Source organism: Eublepharis macularius, chromosome 5, assembly GCF_028583425.1.
Source record: "Eublepharis macularius isolate TG4126 chromosome 5, MPM_Emac_v1.0, whole genome shotgun sequence".
Taxonomy (NCBI): Eukaryota; Metazoa; Chordata; class Lepidosauria; order Squamata; family Eublepharidae; genus Eublepharis; species Eublepharis macularius.
The window spans coordinates 6,541,688-6,567,100 of NC_072794.1; the positions used below are offsets into that span (position 1 = coordinate 6,541,688).

Genomic DNA, 25,413 nt, shown 5'->3' on the forward strand with positions numbered 1-25,413 from the left:
TATGGGGGACAGGATGGTACCTTGCAGACGCTGTAGCTCAGAAGCCAAGGGGTGGAGCAGTGGCCTCCCAGCCCCACATTCTGAAACTTACCTTTGAGGTATGACTGAAAACTACAGCAGAACAGTGCCTTCCAACCCCAAAAGATGGTCCAGAAGAATACCATGATTGATGGTATCAGAAGCTGCTGGGAATTTTAATAGGGTCTCATTCCCCCATCCATCTCCCAGCGCAGGTCATCTACCAAGGGTGACCATGATTGTTTCAATCCCATATAATATGCAGATATCAATTTTCCTTTTTGTCAATAACACGCTTTCAGAGTATTCTTTCCTCTTTGCTAGACTAAATTACCTGCTTCATTTCATGAAGTTAAAACACCTGCTCTCCCACACCTTCAGTTGTTTTTGAGAATAAAGTAGCTGAATGGATGCAAGTTCCCCTGGAGGGTAAAGTCTCTTAATTAGAAGATGAGGAGAATTTTGATGTTCTTTAAATCTATTATTAGGTCATATCCTAAACTCAGTGCAGGATAACCAGGTGATGGAAGTTAATGGTACCTGGACTTTTAATTACTGCACCTTGCTTGGTATGCTTTTGAAAGAAAGGCTTTGTTTCTGCTGCTTTTGATTTCCCAACAGGCTTTCTTCCACCATATGGCATGCAAGGAAAGTGTGTACCCACCTGCTCTGCTGATGTGTGCAAAGTGATGACTGATATCACTTGACTTGTTAAAAACATGCACTAAATAACTTGAAAATAAGTGCAAGAGGGGCGTGGCGTGTGAGCCAGCGAGAATGGACACGTGTTAGCTGAGCTCCGTCCCTCTCTTGCCAATAACCCTTGCAAACTCGATAAAATGACCACCCTTGCCACTCTAATATGGGTAAACAAGATATCGACAAAAAGAAACAACAAAATAAAGTGGTGAAAAAACTGCAAGACTTCTACCCTACAGCAAATCAAGCGGCATTGCCAGAGAAAGAGCGAGGTGAGCTTATAGAAATGGCGGCCGAACGGGGGAATGACGCAGCTTTAATTTCCAAAGCTCCTAGCTCTGATCTGCCTCCCCCTTTAGCGACACTGGAACGCAGTATCCTTACTCAGATGCCGCTGCTACTACAACCAATTAATTTACAATTATCCGAAATAAAGGCAGAGCCACACAAAACAAATAAAAAAGCGGAGGAAGCTATCAAATTAAGCATAGAGACTCAGAGTGAGGTACATGCACTGAAAGACACACAAAAAGATCTGCAAGAAAGGATTATACAACTGGAGGCTGTTACCCATCAGCGTAACCTCTGTTTCAGAGGGCTAGATGAAGAGGCAACTCAGAACTCAGATTTAATAACATTTATGGCAAATTGGCTAGCGTCATCCTTACAATTGGAAGATGGAATAACACCAATAATAAAGCAAGCATACAGAGTGGGTCCCAGTAAACATCAGAACACTCCAAGGGATATTCTGGTCGAATTCCAGGACACTAGACCCCGTAAAAGAATTATATCCGAAGCTAGAAAAAGAGGATCGCTTTTCTACGGCAGCAGCCCGATCCTAGTCTTTACAGACTTACCCAGCGAAGTTCTGAACAGAAGAAAGCAATTGAAATCTGTCACTGAAGCCTTAAAACAAGCAGCAATCCCATACAAATGGACCAATTTATCCACCTTATCTGTCAACTTTCAAGGTAAACATCTATTTGCAACCAATGAAGATTCTGGACAAACTTTTGCAAAAAAATCAGTGTTGAAATACCAATGGAACTGGACAAAATTTCGCAAAAAAGGAAGATGGATCAAGCTCTTTCTCCCCTCAAAGGAAGCAAGATCCCCGTTCAACCAACTTGAACACAAAAGAGAGACTTCTGAATAATAAATACAAGGGTATAGTTTAAAGTTTAAGGTTTAAGGTTTAATGCTAACACTTCATTTGAGGGTTCCATGCAAGGGAGGGGCTGGACACTCAAGTGTTGCCCCTGTTTTTGGTTACTTTGAAAAAAATTTCTTGTGTTCACAGCTTGTTAGCTTAGGTCTGGAACTGACGGCTGGAGAGTGAAGAATAACTCCTCAGCCACAGGAAGCTGTGACAGTCATAATTACATTACACGTTACTAAGTAGACTTTAAGGGGGGGAGGGAACTTTATAAATAGTTGGGGTGCAAGAGGGGTGGGTTAGATAGAAATTTAGTGTATTCCTCGTCATTTAAGAACCTTAACTGTTAAGTTGATAGAATATAATTAAAACCAAATTCAGACTTCCATAGACTATAATATTGGGAGGGATTAAAAGGGAGGGGAAAGGGTGGGATATATTAAGTTTAATTGTTGAGTCAAAGAGTTGTTGTGAATTGTGGAATATTATACAGCAATATAAGAATACTCAATAAATAATAATAATTTTAAAAAAATTAATATAAAAAAATTAAAATAAAAAAAGAGAGGGAAAAAGGGTTATACTATAGGTAGAGTATAAAACAACTAGGAAGAATACTCTAAGGGAAAGGGGAGGGGGTGGGCTTAGAGAAAGGGAAAAAGTAATAATCAACCAAGGAAAATAAATTCCTAAGGTACATATAGTTTGTTCCTTTATTGAGAATTGTTAACTGTGGATAGTGAAATCTTGCTGGTAAATATTTTTTCTTTTTCATAACTCCATACACTTTCTCTTTTTTCCTTTATATATATCCTCTATGAAATAATACCTACACATTATTTCTACCTTTAGATAATAAGACAATTGGCTATCTCCAGAATTCATAGAATATAAAGCTATTGTTAATAGAGAGTTCTTGGGAAAGACAATACTAAGAGAACGTTGGTAATTATAAGAGTATCAAGCTGTGAGACTGTCTATACTGATAGTACTTTTACTTTCTTTTAAAAGCACAACAGGCTAAATACAACAATAGACAGTCTATACAGGTTTATTTACAAACTAAAGCCTTAAGATCCATTAATCCTCTAAGACTGAGTTTTACCAATACTGTTATTAGTATTATTGAATGTTCACAATCTATTGTTGTTAATTATTAGCGATTGTAACGACAAATTATAAAGTGACTTGGGTTGATAATTGAAAAGTACGGTTTTGCTAATTGTAGCAATATTGCACACTTTTAGAAACTGTTGCAGGTTAAGAATAATTGTTGACATCATTTTTTGTCTTTGTTAGATCTTTTTTTTTTTTTTTTTTTTAGGGTTAACTTAGGACATTTATTTTTTTTTTTTAATAAATTTTTTATTATAATTAAACCATACAACATACAAACAAACACCTATGAATCTAAACCTTAACCATTACAAAACTATTTTGATACAGGAGGGAGTTAGATATATACAGTCAAGTATTATATAATTTGACAAGGCATATAAATTAAAGCATAAAAGTTCTAGAGAGAGTAATTGTTTGAAGTATTTTTGATTTAGGCTGAATATTATTTGTATCAACATATTCAAAAAAAGGAAGCCATTTCTCCATAAACTTGGAGTTTGCAGGAAACTGTTCAGCTATGTATAAGTCGTTATGGGTTTTTTCCATAATAAAGTGATTCCATACTTTTTCAAACCATGAATCTATGGAGGGTGCATGATCTTTCTTCCAGACCAGCGCTATTTCAGTCTTTGCTACTACTAACAGAGTTGCAATCAGTTCTTGTCTAATCATAGGTATAGGTAATTCTTCCCACTGATCTAAAAAGAGGATTTTAGGGTCGAAGGGAACTTCATATCCTGTAATAGTTTTGATCGAATCAATTACTTTCTCCCAATAACTTTTAATGATAGGGCATCCCCACCAACAATGAGCAAACGTGCCCATCTCTCCACAGTTTTTCCAGCATTTTGGGGAAGCTGATGGGTATATATAGGATAGTTTCTTAGGCGTGAGATACCACCTATGAATAATTTTAAACGTTTGGAACTTAGTTAAGGTAACTTTTGATTTGAATATAGATGAGGTCCAGATCTTGTTCCATGTCTGAGGTGATTGTTCTACATTGCAATCTTTAGCCCAGCTAGATTGACAAGGAATTTGCTTTTTATTCTGTGTGTTCAGTAATGTAGTGTATAATATGGATATCATTCCTTTTTTTTGAGTTGTATAAGATCGTAATATCATTTCAAATTCCGTCAAGGGAGTTTTCATTATTGATTTTATACCTATTTGTTCCATCATATTTTTAATCTGTAAGTATCTGAACCACACTAGATTGTGTTTTAATTTGTCTTCAATTTTTGATTTTTCCATCAGGCCTGAATTTGTAGCAATATCAATTAACCTTGTCATTTTAGCCTGTTGGAATAGTTTTATAAAATCTGATTCTTGACCTGGAGGAAACCAAGCTTGATTAAGGAATGAGGAAAATCTAGATTTTTCTGGGATGAGTTTAGTTTTGAATTTATCCCATATCTGCAAAATTGCTGATAAAAACATATTTCTGTTAATGCTTTTGGGTCTGTTTATTTGTTTGTTCCATATTAAATCATTAAAAGAGAGTTTGTTTAAGTAAGTATTGAAGAGGGTGAGCCATTCTGCTGTAGTTTCCACGGAGATGAGTTGGAGTAAGTTTAGAAGTCTAATTGCTGCTTGGTATAGATTCAAATCTGGATAATTAAAACCTCCATCTTTAGATTTCCTTCTCAACGTGGAAAATGCTATCCTTGGATGCTTGTTTTGCCATAAGAAACTATTAATCATTGTTTGCCATTGGATAATTAGTTTTATAGGAATTGTTACTGGAATTGCTCTAAAAATAAAAAGAAATTTGGGTAATATAAATGATTTTGTTAAATGGAACCTATCGTACCAGTTAAGTTTTAGCTTGTTCCAATTAATAATTTCTATTTTAATTTGGTTTGCTATTCTTTGGTGGTTTAATTTAATGAGGTCGTTTAAATTGGGAGTAATATTGATGCCAAGGTAAGTAAGATAATTTGAAGCCCATTGATATTTATACTGTTTACAAATTAGTTTTTCAGTAGTTTTAGAGAGATTAATAGAAAGAATTTGTGATTTTGATTGATTTACAACTAGGCCCGATATAGTACCAAATTCCGTTAGCAGGGGGTGAAGATGTGTCAATGAGGTTATTGGGTTAGTTAAATAGATTAACATATCATCAGCGAAAAGCGAGATTTTATAAGAGCTACCTTTAATGGGGATTCCAAATATATTTTCATTTTCCCTTAATGCAATTGCAAAAGGTTCCAAAGCTATGGCAAAAAGCATGGGAGATAGCGGACAACCCTGTCTAGTGCCTCTGTTAATTACAATTTCTCCTGAACGTAAACCGTTCAGTCTAATGTTAGCTGTAGGTTGCAGATATATAGCTCCTATGGTGTTTAAAAATTTTTCACCAAAGCCTAGGAATTGAAGGGTACTACTTAAGTATTGTTTCTCAACCGAATCGAAGGCTTTTTGAATATCTAATGAGAGGAACAGTGCTTCAGTCTTGTTGTTTTTGCAATGCTCAATTAAATTTAACGTTTTATATATATTATCTGTGATTTCTCTTTTGGGTATAAAACCTGCTTGATTATTATGAATATATTTGCTTATGAATGAGTTTAAACGTCGAACTAGGATTGATGTAAATAATTTATAATCATGATTGAGAAGTGATATTGGTCTATATGATTCAGCTTTTGTTGGGTCTTTCCCTTGTTTATGTATAACTACTATATCGGCCATGTTCCAAGTAGGAGGTAGTTTACATTCATCCAAAACTAAATTGCAAGTATTAGTTAGATGTTGAGCTAGTAAAATAGCATATTTTTTATAAAACTCTGATGGGAATCCATCAGGTCCCGTGGCTTTATTATTTTTAGCTAACTTAATTGCTTCTAGGGTTTCCTGCAGGGAGATAGGTTTTTCTAAAAGTAATCTATGATTTTCTTCCAATTTCTTTACATTTTTGAGTGAGTGTAAAAAATCCATAATCTTAATTTGTTTGGGGTTTGTTGATGAATACAGATTCATGTAGAATTTTTTGAATACTTGCAAAATCGTTTGGGAATCATGACAATTTGTTTTATTTTCATCTTGAAGTAGATGAATATTATTTTTCAGATTCTTCTGTTTTATTTTATTCGATAGAAATCTTAGGGCTTTAGGGGTATTAAACCAATATCTTTGTTTAGATTTAATTAAACTTCTATGTACATTATTACTGTCAATCGTTTCTAAAGCTTTACGTTGGGTAGTTAATTTTTGGTATATTTTCTTGCTTCCTGTCAATTTATGTTCTTCCTCCAAATTTTTAATTGAATTTACTAAATCCTGTCTATGTTTTAATTTTTCTTTGTTTATACTCGCTGAGAGCGCTATAATATGTCCTCTTGATACTGTTTTAATCGTATCCCAGAGTATATTAGCCTTTATTTCTTCAGAGTTATTATCAGCTATAACTCTCTCTAAGATTTTTTCTATCTCTTTGGCTGCTTGGTGGTTATAAAGTAAGTGTTTCGGTAAGCACCATTGTTTGGGGCATTGTTTTTGTATTTCTGATGCTATTAATACATTGACCCAGGAATGGTCCGAAATTAAACATGGTCCAATTTGGGAGTCCACCGCTTGCTCAAGCAATGATTCAGAAATCAAAATAAAGTCAATTCTAGTATATGTGTTGTGTCTTTGAGAATAATAAGTATAATCCTTTTCTCCTACATGTAGCTGCCTCCATATATCCATGAGATTATGTCTTTTTAAGATGGATTGCAGTTTTGTCTTCCTGTTCTTTTTGGTAGAGTTTTTTTCAAAATATGTTCTGTCCCAATTATAATCCATTATATAATTTAGGTCCCCCCCTACTATAAGATGACCTTCTTGAAATTTCTCCAGTTTTCCTAATGTTTCTTCTATAAAATTTAATTGTTGATTATTAGGGGCATAAATGGATGCGAAGGTATAGTTATGTTCTTGAATTGAACCTTTAACAAAAATGAATCTCCCTTTAGGATCTTTGAAAGTTTTTTTATGGTGAAATGAAAGATCCTTTGCAAATAGTATTGCAACACCCCTTGATTTTGAATTACCAGCTGCATAATATTGTGACTGGATCCAGTTTGCCTTTAATATATCTATATCATTATTTTTAGCATGAGTTTCCTGTAGAAAAATTACCTGAGATTTAGTTTTGGCCAACAAAGAAATAACTCTTCTTCGCTTTACAGGGTTTCCCAGACCTCTTACATTCAGAGTGGTTATTTTGAATTTAGAAGCCATGATTAGAGATATACAAGTCTGCCTGTCCTATAAAAATAAATTTCAATTTACAACAATAATATCAAACAGTAAAACAGCCTGCAAATTGGCACTTTGTTTTGATTTCACACTCTTAATTCACAAATCCTTATAGCTAGACCCCTATATCTTATCTATAATAATTTTTTTTATTATTATTATTATTTTTTTAAAAAAAATTTTTAATTTTTTTTTTATTTTTATTTTATATATAACTATATACACACACACATACACACCTATGTATATAACTATATATATCTATATACATATATATATACACCTATATTTCCTTTTGTTTGTTAGTTTGTTTATTTGTTTTAGGGAATTTTCCCTTATCAATTTCCTTATAAAATATAATTAACTTAGTAGATATATTAGCTTTGTAAAATTTCCTTATAGAATTGTTACCTCCTGTATTATACTACTCTGTACCACCCTTCCCTTCCTTCTCTTAATTGTTTAAATTTGCGTCTGTTATAAGCTTAAATCCTTAAGATCTCCTCTTCCCTCCCCTCCCTTTATCCCTAGAATATCAAATATCCTTATAAACACACTTATCTAATTAACACTTTAACAATCTGACGATCAATTTACCTATTGCCAATTATACAAGGCAAATTTTCCCCCCTCCCTTCCCCTCCCCTTTCCTACCCCTTAAAGTATTAATCAGAGTTATAATTAACCTTAAGCAACTTGAACACTTTTAACAAACTACTACTAAAACCAATAGCTTTGTAGAACTTACAAACTGGGTCGTTGTATTCACGCCACAGTTTTGGAAACTAAATTCCCAAGTGTAAAGTTCTATATATGAGGAGCAGTGCTGAGACTCCTACCCCCCCCCCACCTCCCTTGTACAGTACATAGCTTAAGAGACATAACCATAGTTGCTTAATAAGTTAGAACCGTTTATCTTCATTCTTCTATCAGGCGTTCCGTATCGGAATTTTACTCCCTTTTTGGGGAGAAAGCGAGTCTGTTGATTTTCTTTTTTGATTTAGCTTGCTTGTCTCCATGGGTTCTTCCACACCGATTCTGTTCAGAAGCTCAGTTCCTGTATTTAGATCCGTCGCGATGTGATGTTTACCATTCAGGATCACTAAGATTTTAATGTGATTTAACCATTTGTATCTTATATTTGCTCTTCTCAGGGCGTCTGTAATGGGTTTTAGTTCTCTCCGTATTTGTAGAACTTCCCTTGGCAAATCTGCATATATTTGCACTGGAGTGCCATTAAACAGTATCGATCCAGATATTTTAGCAGTCTCTATTATTTTCCTTCTTATATCTTGATCAGATATTTCTATGATGATGTCTCTTGGCAACGAGTTATTTCTGTGCTGCCTGGGTGTTCCAAGCCTATATGCTTTAGTTATAATGGGGATCATTCTTTCTTTTAATTCCAGATGCTTAACAAGCCAGTTTGTGAGTGTGGGAATTAAGTCTTCCTTTGGCAATAATAGATCATTTATTCCCCTCAGCTTCAAATGATGTTGCCTTGCTTGGATTTCCAAGTTTATAATTCTTTCTTGCTGATTACTGATGGTATCATGAATCTTTCCCATCTCTGTTTGTGTAATAGAGCTCATCTCCAAAGCTTTATCAGCTTTCAAGTTCGTTGCTTGTAGATTCAATTTAATATCTGCCAATTGTGCCGTTAAAGGGGCAAGCATTTTAGACATGTGGTCCACTATGTCCGATTTTAGTTTATCTAGTTGTGGGTCTAAAACCACTTCAGTTATGCGAGTCGTTTCACTCACGATTGAGGGAGTTCCGTCCGCCATCTTTGTCCACTCCCTTGCTTCTTTCCCGCCTTGGAATCCTTTCTCTGGAGCTGAGAAAAGCGGCTGCAGGTTTTTAACAGCTCCCAGGTCGTTTTTCTTCTTTTTAGATGTTCGATTTTTCATAATATAACTATAAAGTTTCGGTTATGACGCTAGGTTTGGAGGAATGGGGGTGAAGGGGATCGGAGCTTCTTCAGCACGCGTCCATCCCTGCGCCCGCGACGCCACGCCCCCCGTCTTTGTTAGATCTTGTTATAACAGCTTTATCTATACAACTAACAAAATATATTTCATATTGAGCAACAAACTACATTTGCACTTTATAGCAAAATATATAGAGTTAATTTTTCCTTTTCTTTTCACCAATCTATAACCAACAGTATCATTGTTTAGGGTTCTATTGATATATTGAACAAAAACAAAAAATAAAGTGATATTTAATTTTACCACCTCACACAGAGCTAATAGAAAACTAATTATAAGTACTCTACAGACAACTTAAAATAGTAATTTATATTGCAACTTCCCTATCATTACTATGCCATTGAAATTAAACATAATATCTTATAATGTGAGAGGTCTTAATAATGTAATTAAAAGAGAGAAAATTCTGAATGATTTGGCCCAACAGAAAACAAACATTGCTTTTCTTCAAGAAACACATCTTCATTCTACCAGAAATTCAGTACTAAGGCAAAATGGATACAGCAGCAGTATAATGCAAAGGGCTCCAACTCTAGAGGAGTTTCGATATTAATATCTAAATCAACCGATTACCAACATAAATCCTCATTAATAGACCCTAAGGGGAGATTCATATTTATAAAAGGCACTATTGACAATCAACTAATAACATTGGGTTCAGTATATGCTCCAAATTCCAATCAATTAGGATTTTTAGAAGACTGTCTAAGCAAATTAACTAATTTTCGAGAGGGTGAATCAATTATTGGAGGAGATCTTAATTACATATGCAATTACAGATTAGACAAATCAACGTATAATTTCCAAAAATGGGGGAAAAAACAAGACACGGAATTACCAACAATCTTGAAAAAATTTCAATTAATCGATATATGCCGTCTAACGTACCAGAATGAAAAAGATTTTACTTACTACTCAACCAGACATAACACATACACCAGAATCGATTACATCCTAACAACCAACAATATAAGAAGTAAGATTATTAACTCTCAAATAGGAAACTTCACAAATTCGGATCATGCTTGGGTCTCCTGTTCATTAACCATGGACTCATCAGATATTTCTGAAAGGTACTGGAGTCTCAATAAATCTCTTCTTCAAAATAATAACACCTCCAAGCTCATTGAACAAGCTATTATAAATTACCTCAAGGATAATGATTCACCAGAAATATCCCCACATTTTAGATGGGACGCTTTAAAAGCAGTAATAAGGGGACAACTAATTTCAATTTCAGCCCAAGTTAACAAAACTAAACAACTGCAAAAAAAATCAATATTGGAAAATATTGCCTTATTAGAGAAACAGCAGAAAAGAACAGGTAGCAATAAAATTTATTGTAGTCTGTTAAATGAACGCAAGTTGCTAGAGTCTCTAGAAACCAATATTTTAACCTTAAGAATCAACTGCATCAGCTTACCAAAAAAAGAGGTATGAATACATTAAGACTCAATGGGACGAGCTATATTATGCCTCGACCTTAAAGAGCTCAAAAAAATTTTGGGCTATAGTCTCGGGGGCATTTCGTGCTGACGATCCCTCTATGTCTGCCATTTCCTCTTATGTTTGGTTCCAGTATTTCTCATCATCATTCTCTCAAGAGCAAATTTGTACTGCTGATCCACCGGTGGCACCAGAGGAAATCAAAGAATTAATCCTGCAACTGAAATCGTGAAAGGCCCCTGGCCCTGATGCCATCCCCTCTGAACTTTTAAAATTAGACCCGGACTGGTGGGCTGCCCCACTTGCATCTCTGTTTACAATAGTAGACAGAACAGGCATAATTCCTACGGTGTGGCTGAACACAATAGTGGTCCAGTTATATAAAAAGGGCGACCATACTAACTCTGCCAATTATAGGCCAATTAGCCTACTCTCCATAATGGGCAAGCTATACACTAAGCACGTATTGGCCAAGCTTAATTTCTGGATGATACAGAAGCATATTTTAGGCCCTGAACAGCTGGGCTTCTGTAAAGGGAAGACCACGTTTGACCACTGTATCACCCTATCCCATTTAATTAATAAGTACACTGTGAGAACTAATCTGAAATTATTTGTGGCCTTTCTGGACTTAAAGGGAGCATTTGACTCAGTTAACAGGGATCTTCTTTGGACCAAATCAGATCAGTTAAATATGGACAAAAGACTTCTTATGCTTATTAAGAAATTATATACCTCAAACACCTGCCAGATTAAGCGCTCATTAGCAGGCACACTGACTCCAAAGATTCCTGTTGACAAGGGTGTCAAACAAGGTTGTATTTTAGCTCCCTTTTTATTTAATCTTTTTCTCAGTGACCTTGCTGGACACCTCTCTGATGCTGACTGTCATAGCCCAAAACTTGGTGTGACCCACATGCCTCTGCTTCTATACGCTGATGATAGTTTTGATGTCTTGCTCTAGAATTGGCTTAAGACGCTTGCTGACTTGCTGTATCGACTTCTTTGCTAAAAACAAGCTTCAGCTGAACTATGACAAGTCAAAAGTCATAGTCTTCTCTAAAACTTGGAGACCATATAAATGGGCCATGGATGGGAAGGAGATAGAACAAGTTAAATATTACAAATACCTAGGTATCTATTTTCAATATAATACGACTTGGTCCACCCACCGCAAGTCTGCAGCAAAGACAGCTGACATTAGTACTTCAGCTATAGCACGTTTTTTTTCCTCCAGAGGTAATCAATTTGTACCAGCTGCTTCCAAAATTTTTAAGTCCAAAGTGATTCCACAACTATTATATGGCATTCCGATTTGGATTAGGGCCTTTGACCGGGTCATTGAACATGTCGAATCTAAATTTCTGCAAAAAATCCTGGGCCTACCAAAGTGTGTTCCATATGCAGTTATTTGCTTAGAAACTGGCTTAATTTTAGTGGAAACGAGGGCATGGCTTATGACATTTAAATACTGGCTACGGTTACATTATAATTCTGACCCTGGGAGCTTTATATATCAAATGCTTTCAGAGTCCAATGTGTCAAACTGGTCAGCGTATATCATGGAAAAAATGGAAGGCATGGGTATATCTGTGGACTCACTGTCTATGTTAACATCAAACGCGGCATTTCATCAAATTAAGAGTAGGTTGCTAGATATCGAGCACCAGAAGTTATATAGCCTGGCTACTAAAACCTGCTCTCCCCTGAGCTTTGAAGTCCCCCTCACTGTAGGGAGGATGGCTCCATATTTATCCTCCCTGCAGGTGCCCCAACTTCATAGAGCTTTTTCTTTGGCCAGGTGCAATGCTATGCCTTCGGCCATTCTACATGGCATATTTAACAGGATAGACTATTCAGCTAGATGCTGTTTATGTGAACAAAAATGTGTCGAGTCAGTTACTCATGTCCTTTTGCACTGTCATTAGTACGCTGGTATACATCAAACATACTTAAAAGCTGTCTTAACTAGTATGATGGATTGTTCTGACTCGCTCAAAGTCTATAGACTGTTGAACGATTCCTTTCATGATGTCACCAAGAAGGTGACTGAGTTTCTCCATTCTGCCTTGAAGTTGCGTCAAAGGATATCATGGAGTTAAGCTCTAAATGTATTTTTGTATTTGTAATACAGCATTCTTTTAACTTTGTTCTTTCTTTTTTGTAAGTGGATAACTTGAATTGCTGCTATATGCCAATAAAGGCTAACTTGACTTGACTTGAAACCAATCGAATTCAATCAAACCTCCTCTATTTGAAACAGAAATATTGGTTCCACTCGCCAAAACAATTAAGATTACTATCTTGGAAAACAAAAGAAAAAAGAGCATCTAGGATAATTAATGCAATTCAAGACAAAAATGGCAAAATATTACACAAATCAATGGATATTACAAATTGCTTTAAAGACTTTTACAACAAATTATACTCTTCAACTAACCCGTCAGCAGACAAGATAAATAAATTTTTATCCACATCAAAACATATTAAACAAAGGAGGAACACAGACAGTTGTTAAATAACCCAATCACAAATATAGAAATTCAAACAGTAATAAAAAACTTGAAAAATAATATCTGCAGGACCCGACGGTTTTCCACCGAAATTTTACAAAAAATTTAGCACAATCATAACTCAACCATTGACAGAAACATGTAATCTCTTACTAAACACGGGAACACAGCCCCCCACATGGAAGGAAGCAAATGTAATAGTCATACCAAAACCTGGCAAGAATCACCTCAATTCGGCCTCTTACCGCCCCATTTCACTTCTCAATCAGGATTACAAAATTTTTACTTCTGTACTAACCCAAAGATTAAACTCCATAATTAAACATTATATCCATCAGGACCAATCTGGCTTCATCCCAAGAAGAGATATAACAGACAACATCCATAAAACTTTAAACATCATCTCCCTGAGTAAAATACAGAAATCAGAACTATTGTTAGCATCATTAGATATTGAAAAGGCATTTGATACCCTTGAAACATCATACTTTCACTCTCTGTTACAAGATGAACGTCGGACCCAATTTCTGTCAAGCCATACTAGCAGTATATTCACAAGCCAAAGCAAAAATTCAAATAAATAACACAACATCAACTCTCTAGGCGTACCAGACAAGGGTGTCCTCTGTCACCACTTCTGTTTGCTATAGCATTAGAACCTCTGGCTAATGAAATTAGAAGCAACTCACAAATTCGTGGAATAAAAATCGCCTCTAAAACTTATACGTTGAGCATGTTCGCAGACGACATGCTCATCTGTATAACAAATCCAGAAACCTCGCTAAAACACTTAGAAGATACTCTTGACAAATTTTCTCAGATTTCTGGTCTGAAAGTCAATATACAAAAATCAACACTAATGTCAATTAATATGACACAATCAGATAAAAACAAAATTTCCTCAGAATACAAATTTCAATGGACAAATAAATATCTTCCCTACTTGGGAGTTAATATTCCATCTAATTTAACCCACTTAATAAAATTTAACCATTTACAAACAATCCAAGATATAAAAAATAAAATTTCAGTATGGAATAAACAACAACACGATTGGTATTCTAGATTCCATCTGATCAAGAACTTTTTGCTCCCTAAATTGATCTTTCTAATTCGCACTATTCCAGTATCAATACCATGCCAATTGATGAGACAGTGGCAGTCGATTTTTGATAAATTTTTATGGAGCTACAAAAAACCTAGGATAGCATTCCATATATTACGTCAAAATACTAAAAATGGAGGCTTTAATTATCCTGATATTGAACTCTACGCACACTCAATCTACCTTTCAACAATAACACAAATTATGAAATCTACAGAAGGAACACTATGGTCACAAATTCTAGAACCACTACATTCTCCAATCTCAATACAGGAGATTCTATGGTGTAAGCATCATCTCAGACCGTCTCAAATTGAAAACAACATTTTCTGGTTAAATTTACTCAAAACATGGGATCACTATAAATCCAGATTAGTCCCACCAATATCACGTTATTCCACCATACTCATGCAAAACTGGTTCCCACCAGGCTGCAACATGATCCGACCGCAAACAATGGACATTCTTGGCTAGTATAAAACTCTGTGACATACCAACTCATATGGGGACTTTAACAAAACAAGAATTGGAAATGAAACTAAATACTACTATCCCGTGGTTCACATATTTACAACTGACAAATATGGGAAATAAAATACATCTAAAGAATATCATGTCAAAACCAAAAACTCAATTTGAAGAGCTTTTGGATATAGACAACCAACAAAGACGTGGACTGATCTCCAAAATCTATAAAATTATCATGACTCTCCATAAACCAAAACAATATGCCTATCAAAAAATATGGCAACAAGACTGTAGTGCTCTGATGTCTTCTGACCAATGGAAACAGATATGGTCTTCCTCCACATTAAATTCCAAAGCAGTAAATATAAAACTCCAGTCATTTAAAATTCTCACACGCTGGTATCTAACTCCTAAGAAACTATCACTTATATCATCAAAATATTCGCCCAAGTGCTGGAAAAATTGCGGCAATGTCGGTACTTTTGCTCACCTTTGGTGGCAATTGTCCTAAAATAAATGCATTCTGGGTAGAAATTCTAAAACAAATAAAGTTAATAACGAATTATGATATTCCATTAGACCCCTAATTAATTTTTCTAAACCTCTGGCAAAATCAAAACATACCTTCCTCACAGAAAGACCTAATCAACAACTTATTAACCATTGCCAAATCCTCCATAGCCTACTTTTGGAAAAAACAAACACCACCATCAATTTCTTACTGGCTATCTAAAGTTTGGGACCAACTTATTATAGACAAAATAACAGAAAATTTAGCTAAAGATTCATCCTCATCTAATTTTTATGAAAAATAGTGGCATTTTCTAGAATTTATAGACAGGACAGAAGCACACCCTCCAAATCATCTATATCAAAAAAATTTGGATAGCTAGTTTTACAAGCACATTACATTAACCACATTTTGCACATTGTTTACAAGTTGTATAAGATAAAAATTTCCAACATCCTGTTGTTAAAAGTTTAGTTGTAAGCAACTTTATTGTTATTCCACAATTACACCTTCTGTATTTACTGTTTATCTTTAATGTTTATTGTTCATTGTTAAAATAAAAAATTTAAATAAAAAAAGTGCAAGGATTTTTCATACCTCTGTATCCTTGAATGACAGATGAAGCATGCATGTGTGTGTCCTCGCATGCACACACATGCATGCATGTGTGTTCCCTGTGCGCACACAATCAAACTTTACTCCTCTCTTGCAAACTGAAGGCTGTGTCTTGCTTTATTGAGTCGTCTCATGTTTGATCTTTTTTTCCTACTGCCTTCAACTTTTCCTAGCATTATTGTATTTCTAGTGAGTTTTCTCATGATGTGACTAGAGTGCAATAGTGTCAGGTTAGTCATTTTAGCTTCTAGGAAGAGTTCAGGCTTGATTTGATCCCGGACCCATTTGTTTGTCTCTTTGGTTACCATAAAACCCTCCTCCAACTCCCCATTTCAAATGAATCAGTTTTCTTCCTCTCAGCTTTCTTCATTGTCCAACTTTCAAACTCAGAATTGTCCTTGTCCCTTGGTCTTTTAGGTTTCATGCAAAAAGACATTTGTGAAAGGGCATGCTGCATAGAGGAGTAAACATCCTCTTTTTCTTACGGAGCATTATGAGTATATGCTGCCCAAATGTCTGCAGAAGGCAGAACACGGATACATGCTCTTTTTCTTCCCTGGTTACATATAGGAGCAACTATAATCTTTGCTTGGTTTCTGTGTGGAAATGCATAATGCATTCTGAGATGAGGGTGAGAATACCCTGCTTGTCTGTACAGCAAGTAGAATGTGGCTGTGTGCATGCATGTGGTGTGCATATCATTATGAATGTGACCAATGAGAAATTAACTACCCCCTGTTACGTACTCCTGTTGCCTGTTGTAGCAACTGCAGGCCTTTTGCTGTTCAAGCCTGTAAGTGGGAATTTGTGGGTAGGTTTCTTTGTGTAGTATACTGGTATTCTGTAACTATCATGTGGTTCCTATTCAGTGCTTTAAAAGATGTGTGCTTGTCTGTGGCACTGGGGGATATTTATTTAATTAAAATACGTTTATGTCCTGTCTTTCATTTGAGGCAGTGTTCATGGAGTTCCCATCCTGACTAGATCCAGTCTTATTTAGTCAAGACTTGAAATATTCTGAAACACCTTTTTCCTAAATGGCTTACCTATGATCTAAGATCAGCCTACCTTCTCGATTGCCTTGGTAAATTGCTGTCTCTATGATTTTGCCCCCTCTGTAAAATGTGATTATCTTAATATGTTATTAGATGAATAGATAAGAATGGTAAAGAACTGACTTTTTAAAAGACAAGTTCTTACTCTTAATATCATGCTATGTGAAGAAGCAGCTTGATATTAGGGTAATAACTAATACAGGGAATTTTCTGTTTCAGTTTTTGAAGAGAAAAAATTCTTGTTGTCCTGTAGTTTATGAAAGGTGTTTGTAGTTATAAAAAGTTTTAAAACTTTCTATATTTATATATTGGTCTTTATTTCAGTATTAGCTATTTCAACAACCTTGAAAATAGTTTCATAATGCAAGACAAACTGGAGAAGTCTCCAGTTTGTTTATAGCTTTGGGATCTACAGATTATTCACAAACATGATTTTCTCCTTTGAAAATATATGTGACTATAGCACATCGTCTATAAGATGCACATGGGTTATGTCTGGGGTGTATTTTCAGAACAGCCAGTTTTAACTAATGTGTTCTTTGAATTACAGAAAGTTGTTTGTGGGTGGCCTTGATTGGAGCACTACACAAGGTAATGACCTTCATCAATCATAAACTTTTTAAAAAATGCCATCCCCTCACACACTTGGATTTTAGGTTCCCCCTTCTCCCTTCTCCTAATTACGAGCAACACATTGTATTTGCATGCTGTCTTTGTTTTCTTCCTGCCTTCCCCCAATGTTCTCTGCCCTCAACCATAATGTGATTTGAATTTATAAAGCTCAATCCCAAATCACCTGGGATTTCCCCAAGGGGCCATTATAGTCAGGAAAATGTATCTCCTGCTTCCCATCTACTAGGCGCTCCCCAAGAATTGTGTGTCTGAAGTAATGTCACCTGTCCCCTCCTAGTACTGCAGGGCAAGGTGATGATTGATGTATTTTATTATGAGGCTTAAGAAATCCTGCTTTTTAGTGCTTGAGTACATCAGCACTCTTGCTTTTGCCATGAAGCCATCGTTCTGTGGACCTACCAATTTATTTTGAACAGAATTTCCATACTTCCCTAAGCATTGAATGGCTGGAAACACATTTTAAGGTAACTAAACCTTTTTGCACATTGTTTTGGTGAGAGATTCCTATTTTCATTTGTAAATATGTTATCCATAAGTGTAAGCTGTCTTGAGACCACACATAATTGTGAGAAGCTCATAGATCCATTCATTTCTACATTTTCCCGCATCCTGTTTCTTGACAAGTACTTAATTCACAACAAAAGCATCTGTGTGCTTTTCTTTTTTCAACAGAAACGCTCCGTAGCTACTTTTCCCAATATGGGGAAGTTGTTGACTGTGTAATAATGAAAGATAAGACAACCAACCAGTCACGGGGATTTGGATTTGTCAAGTTCAAAGATCCCAACTGTGTGGGAACCGTCCTGGCCAGCAGGCCCCATACATTAGATGGACGAAATGTAAGTCTAACCCACACTGGAGTTAGGGAAGGGGAGGGAATGTAACTGTATGTTGGCTTGCCTGGCTCAATATCTAAATGCTTTAATCAGCGGCCCTTTTTTCCAGGTGTGATGGTACTTGATGCCAAAAGTAGATTTCAGCTTTAAGGGAAACATTTAGCATTCCTCATGTTCTAGTTCGCCTGTTTCATATGTATCTGATCATGATGGGAAATTGGTTGTATAAGGTGAGGATCTCACCCCCTGATTGGAATATGAGCCCCCCACTCTTCTATTTTTATAATTGCTACCATTGTCAAATAATCCTTTTATTTGTGCATGCCCAGCTAAAGGTAATGTAGTAGCTATTTGTTCTGCCTTTTTGATAGAGGAGCATACTTTGTGACAGGTGGCTGCTGTTAGATAAAAATGGAGGAGGGCAAACCTGTGTGTGCTGCCCTGAACTCCATGGAGAAAAGGTGGGGTTGACCATTTAGTAGATAAAAGTGCCATTCTGCTACAAAACAAGGCCATCTTGCAAAGTAGTCCATAAATATTATTTGTCCTTTTACTGATATGTACCATTGAAGGCATGTCAACTTTCTAAAACAGAGCGTACTCTCTTCCAAAAATACAAAAAGCTCTCCTTCGTGGTTGCCCGCAGGCCACTCTTTTTCTCCCCAGATGCATAGCCTTGCAGTAAGGTTACAAATAGCTTATCCTTGGGTTTGTCTTCCCTTTGCTTTGGTCTGATGGGGTTTCTTCTGCTGTTGGTAAACTCTGGTTTTCTCTGAGAGGCAGGTAGCTACATGCCATGGTTGCCTCTGTTTAAGAGTTCTCTGTCCACTGGTTAAGCTAGTCTGCCATGTGGGTTACTTAGATAAAGGGCTTCGGCCATCCTGGAAAAAGGGACAAAAAGCGTGGGCAATTGCTGGCACTTGGCAGCTGGCTTGTTGAGGGCTGGTATGGAGCAAAATGGTTTCAGATTTATAGCTGTGACCTTGTTTTAACAGATTGATCCAAAGCCCTGTACCCCCCGAGGAATGCAACCAGAGAGAACACGGCCCAAGGAGGGATGGGTAAGAGAGCTACTTTAGCTCTGTAGACCTTCTTTTGTGCATTGTTCCCCTCCATACTCTTGACAGAAATGTTGAGGCTTTCTCCCCTAGCTTTGTCTTGTCTAAGTTTTGAGGAGCTTTATTCATGAGATTGAAGCAGAAGTTGAGATCTTTTTGCACCAACAGAAACAAATTGTGGTTTCAGAACTGTGGGTGACTCATCAGATGCCATTCCTTTATAATTAGTTGGGTTTCCATTTGATCGTAGCCCACATGATCTTGTGTGCTCAGCTGATCTTGTTGCTCTCTGTGATAAGGGTTGGGGATGGGTAGCCTGTCACATTGACACTAGTGTATTTCTTAATCACAGGTGGACATGTAAAATGCTATACATAAGCCCTGAGAACAGTTGAGTGCGGAATCTGGTTTGGAAGCCCAGAGGGTTAAACTGTAACCATCTGTATTGATGTCTTCAGATTCTCTTACCAACAATACTTAATACTTGTTATATTTGTGTCTTTTCCAAAGAATCGCACATGGCAGCATACAAAAACAAGCATAATATTCAGTAATCTAAATTCTAAAACTGAACATAGTTTTTTTAAAAAAATAATAATAATAAAACATGAACAGGCCAGAAAAGGAAAAGGAATTGATGAATAAGTATTTTACCTGAACAACTAAAGACAGGAAGTGAGGTAACTGGGTGGCCCTTCCTTGAGATCATTCCATAATGGTGTTGCCATAAGGCAAAAACATTCCACGATGCCTTAAAAAATGATAACTTCATGAAATGGTTTTAGGTAGTTCTTTTAATTGCCTCAACTTGTGTTGTGCAACTTTTCTCAGGTGTGACAAATATCTTTATTTACTGATTTCATCTGGCTAAAATGTTACATCTGTTGCTCTGTTGTAGTGGTGCCCAAAGGACTTAACTCTTAACTCTGTCAGCTGGCCTCAAGTCTTTTTCTCATTCTCCAACACTTCTCTCATGGCAGCAGCCAACTTGGTGTTCATGCATCTTTCCTTCCTGATCTCTGCCTCTGCATTCTGCCATTGTCATTCCAAGCCTTAGCTTGCTGGAAAGAATTATTTATTACAGGAGGCCCTTGGAACCACAACTGACCCTTCAGATTGCAAGGCAGTTGAAGCATTTGATCATGGTCTGTGGTTTTACTTGTTACATTAGCATTTTATAGCTACACTTGAAGATAGAAATTCAGTTTTAGCACAACGTGGATTGTGGTTGCTTCCCCTCATGCAGAATATACCCCATGAAAAAAATGTTACAAGGCAATGCTAGTTTTTAATAAGAATTTTTGTTCCTTTTGTCTTAGCAGAAAGGATCCAGGAGTGATAATAAATCAAATAAAATTTTTGTTGGTGGGATCCCTCACAACTGTGGCGAGACGGAGCTCAGGGAATACTTCAAAAAGTTTGGAGTGGTGAGTTGCCATGATGGTGGGCAGCAGTTTCTTGAAGGCAACTTCCTTTTTCATCTGCTGCTTTTTTATCTTATAATCCTCAAAGCAACATTCTGTGCCCAGTAAATGATTCCCCCGCCCTTTTGAAGCTGTATTTCTTGCAATTTGTAAGGAAAAGCCTTTGGCTGTACTGTGTGGGAATGACATTTCTTCCCCCAAAAGTACTATTTTGCAAGTCCAGTGCAATCAATTTGCCATTATAAAAGGTCTTGAAATGCAAAATTGAGAAAGCTACTCCATATTTACCACATCTTTGCATACATTTGCCTTGAATGAGACCAGTGAAATATCTCCCAAGACGAGCCAGTCTTTGAGCAAGATCTCTCTGTAATTTCATTTAGTGAATTGTTCTTGTTGCTTTCACATTCTGTTAATTATTTACTCAGCAGCAGACTCGGAGGAAGTTCAGCAGCCTCCTATCATACCTTCTAATAATCTACCACCAGCCAGCCCTGATGTGCATAACAAAATCACCATAAGGGATATCCTGGCATATCCAGGAGGAACCTCAAGCATGCAGAAAAATGTGGGATTTCAAATAAAACCTAGGGAAGGAGGGGGAATCCCCCAAAGGAGCAGGAACAGGCTTGTGCTCTGCTGTTAGAGTCCTGACAGCTTGAAAGAAGAGCATGGATGTGAGGTAGGCTGTCTTGTGGTGTTTGCACTGAAGGGAAGCTTGTCCTTTGTGTTTCTCATACTGGAAGATTCTACAGTAGAGAGGTTGATGCAGGCAGAAGCAAGACTCCCTGCCCAGTCAATCTCTTGACAATTCCATATGATGTCAGGCAGGCTCCTTGTTACTACTACTGCACCGGGAGAACTGAAAAGCCAGTGGAATGAGGGAGGGGCAAAAAGGGTCTCTTCCCTCTTTGTAGTTTCTTGCTTGGAAGCAAACTGTTTGCTGAATGACAATATGGTTGTTGCTTTCAATCCCTCATGAAAGTACAGTTTGTTTTCCTTGGTCATAGATGCAGAGAAGTTAGCCGTGTTAGTCTGTGGTAGCAAAATCAAAAAGAGTCCAGTAGCACCTTTAAGACTAACCAATTTTATTTTAGCATAAGCTTTCGAGAATCAAGTTCTCTTCGTCAGATGCCTGATACAGAGACCAGTCTCTGTATCAGGCATCTGATGAAGAGAACTTGATTCTCGAAAGCTTATGCTAAAATAAAATTGGTTAGTCTTAAAGGTGCTACTGGACTCTTTTTGTTTTCCTTGTGTGTTCCATCTTACTGTATCAGTGCAACGTATCTGGTTAGCATACAAATAAAATAACTGAAGGTCTAATTGCCCCCACCCTTCCGTCTTCGGTCCCTAAATGACTTTTGCTGTTATGTTTACGTTCCAAGCACCTAGTACTGCCTTTAAAAAAGCATTAGTCATACCAGAAAGCTTTTAGAATAGGATTCTATTAATCCAACACAGTCTGTCTAATCTTAACAGCAATGGCTTAGTAGTTTTAACTTAAATCTGGGAGTGTTACCAGCATATGCATACAGCGTAAAGCATAAGTTTCCTATAGCTTTTCCTGCAGAGATTTAGATGCTTTCCAGTTTTAACTTTTGTATGGTGCTGAGGGCTTAGAGTCTATCTCACAGAGAAGGCCATGGCTATTGAATGATTATCAAAATAGTACATAGGCTGTGTTGCTTGATTTGTTGGTTTATTTTAATGTACACTAACCCCAGAGCTATATAAGGTGATATGTAACCGTATGACTGAATTTTGGGAACTGATATTAATCAGGTGTGTCCAGAAATGAGTTCCAGATAATTTCTTGTTTCTACCAAGGCTGTTTGTATTCTGTACCTCGCCTACCTTATTCCTCTCCGGTGTTCTGGGAATAAGTCCCTGCTTATGGAAACATACATGTTTTATGTTCATTTTGCACCATTTCTCAAATTTTCAAACCAGCTCAAAAGTCTTGGCAGCGGCTTCAGGGAATGGCATGGAAATGATGGGGTCAGGGAGTAGAATCTGCTGGAGGTAAGAGGAGGAGAACAGAGAACTGGAGGCTGTTGGAGTTCGTCCTTGGCCACTATGAGAAGTCCTGGCCAGCTGTCCCAATAGTATGTCCACCTACATATCAGATTCCTTTTTTTCCAGACTTTCCAAACTAGCAACCTGCTTCCTTTAAAAGTAGCAAGCTTTTAATTCTTCGGGTGTCTACAGAGCCTTGAGCCACACATAGTCCTGGCCAATGTCTGAAACTGAATACTGATTGCTGTCCTATGACACTCTTGTTACTAAACTTTTGCTGGGCAGCATTTTTGGTACCTCAGAGTTTTGAGCAAACCACAAGATCAAGCTTGTCAGCATAATAGTGTGGGTGGCTGGGTAATGCAGGTGCAGGTTGAGACATGAACAGTGACAACCAACACAGCAGATAGGCCAATTCTAGTCTTCTGTGGATCAGGCTGAAACCATGCTGGCTTTAGTCACAGCAAGTCTAGCTACTTGGTGGAGGTGAGGATACAGCCTCCTGAAACTAGAACTGTAGGCTGTGTTTGTAAGTGTGATTCAAGATCTCCCCAGAGCTGGCAAAGTAAAGGCTTAGTGAGTTCCTCTCAGCCAGCGGTTTTACTGCAAAATTGAGTTTGCTGAATTTGATAACGGAACATACATTTATTTACAATGTGCTCTAAGAAGGGGCTGGCTTTTGAAAAGTCAACAAACAAACCTGAACGTGTTCAGCAGTTGATGTCAACTTTTGCCCAAGTGAATCAGAAATCTGGTGCTTTGGGGTAGGTGAGACATGGTAATTATTTCACTTTAGTACCCATCCATTTTATAAGGATTCCCATTCGTGGTTGTTAATTTGAAACCCCCTCCCCATGAGTACTGAAACTTCATGCTGCATGAATCTAATAGTATTACTTCTCATTATGCAGCTACTCTTTTTTTTATTCCCAAAACAACTCCCTAAGGGGAAATTGTGGCTTTCTTGGAAAAGGCTGCCTAAAGCTTTTGGCATTCGTTATATTTCTTCTTTCCAGTGTTACTTCTTTGTTGCTCCATCCTCCAGCAGCACAGCCTCTGCTACCACCACAGGGAAAAACTGAGAGCCAAGGAAGAGGTTGGTGAGCAGAGCCAGGTGCAGCACCTTCCAGCTGGTGGATGTGTCTTAGAGGGGGAGGGAGCTTTCTGACCAGATATACTTAATATATCAACACTAAAGGGTGAATTGAGGTTGGGAAAGAAGACCTGAAGTCCATATTTAGGGCGTATTCCTTAGCCTATGTAAACTACAACTTGGCGTGAGTCAAGCAGAGAACAAATATCTCAAGACTAGTAACAGAGCTCGTTTTTTTAAAACACCATCTCACCTACACAGGGTTCTCCAGAGGGACGGGCTGGCTCGGATGGATGTGGCCAATATGGCAGAGGGCAGCCGTAGTAGCCATGACGCACTTTTTATCCTGGTGTTCCTGTGCAGGTGCACCAGGGTAAAATGTGCATTGTCAGCAACACAGTTTGCCTTTGATGTCAAAGGATGACTTGCATTCTACCAGGGAGGAAATAGCTTCTTGATCAAGAGCCCTGGACTTTCCTGTCACTAAGTTGCCCATCCTTCTGAAGGTGTAGATCCTCAGGCTAAAGCACTTCAGTGTTACTGTTCAGTACCTAGCACAGTGGCACTAAAATTTGTACTGGCAAGGGTCCTCTTGAAATAATGTGCTTCATCTAATTTCTGGCATTTAGGGCCTCAATCAGGATGCTTGAATTGGAAGTAGATGTAGATTTGGGGATGTTAACTCTGAATTTGCAATTACTTGAATTGTGGGCAAAGTCCTTGGACCCTTGCCAGTAACCCTCGCTTGCTCACAGTTTGGGACAATTTAGACATTTTCAGTCTCAGCAGAGATGATCCCAAGATGATGATCCCAAGATTGTATATGGCATCATTTATCTTGTGCTGAGCAAAGAATCTTGTGCTGAGCAAAGAATCAACTCCTAGCCCTTGGCCGTCATTGGAGGGCTGTCTTCCTCTTTTACCAGCTTGTTTCAGCCTCTGAATCTCCTCTTAAGCATGTAAACAAATTGGAGGTAAGTGGTAGTTAGTACAGACATTCGCTCCTGTCAACTGAGAATTCATCATCTCAGAACAATTTGGCTGAAACAATTGAGTTTGCTTGAAAATATCCTTACGTTTATTTGGTCCTTTACATCAGGACTTCTCCAGAAAGGTTTTGCATCTGCCCTTTTCCTCATATGTATTAAGCCTCAATACCATCCCCTTTAGCACAATTAATCAAGGCTGCTCTAGGTGAATTTTAAAAAGAGACAGAAGCAGTTGATCATGGAGAGATGGGACCTTGCTTCTAAAGTCTTTTCTTTTGGTGGTTCACCCTGTGTTGTCTGCATTCCCAGTTATCTACCTTTTTACATTTTTATTTATTGTATTTTTATGTGTTTGGCATGTTAAGCAAGAGTATGAGCTGATCTTATGGATGGTAAACTCCTTGCTAGGCAATT

The 25,413-nt window shown here is 37.3% G+C and overlaps 1 protein-coding gene across 4 annotated transcripts in view; it reads left to right on the forward strand.

The window, feature by feature from the left end:
* DAZAP1 (DAZ associated protein 1) overlaps positions 1-25,413 on the forward strand; it is a 60,865-nt gene that overhangs the window by 16,524 nt on the left and 18,928 nt on the right. For 3 of the 4 annotated variants that reach the window (XM_054979436.1, XM_054979437.1, XM_054979434.1), the window contains exons 2-5: positions 17,498-17,538; positions 18,253-18,419; positions 19,412-19,477; positions 20,794-20,901. In XM_054979436.1, the coding sequence (XP_054835411.1) occupies positions 17,498-17,538; positions 18,253-18,419; positions 19,412-19,477; positions 20,794-20,901 (382 nt within the window). The remainder of the gene's footprint in view (positions 1-17,497; positions 17,539-18,252; positions 18,420-19,411; positions 19,478-20,793; positions 20,902-25,413) is intronic. The other variant, XM_054979435.1, reaches the window with a different exon arrangement.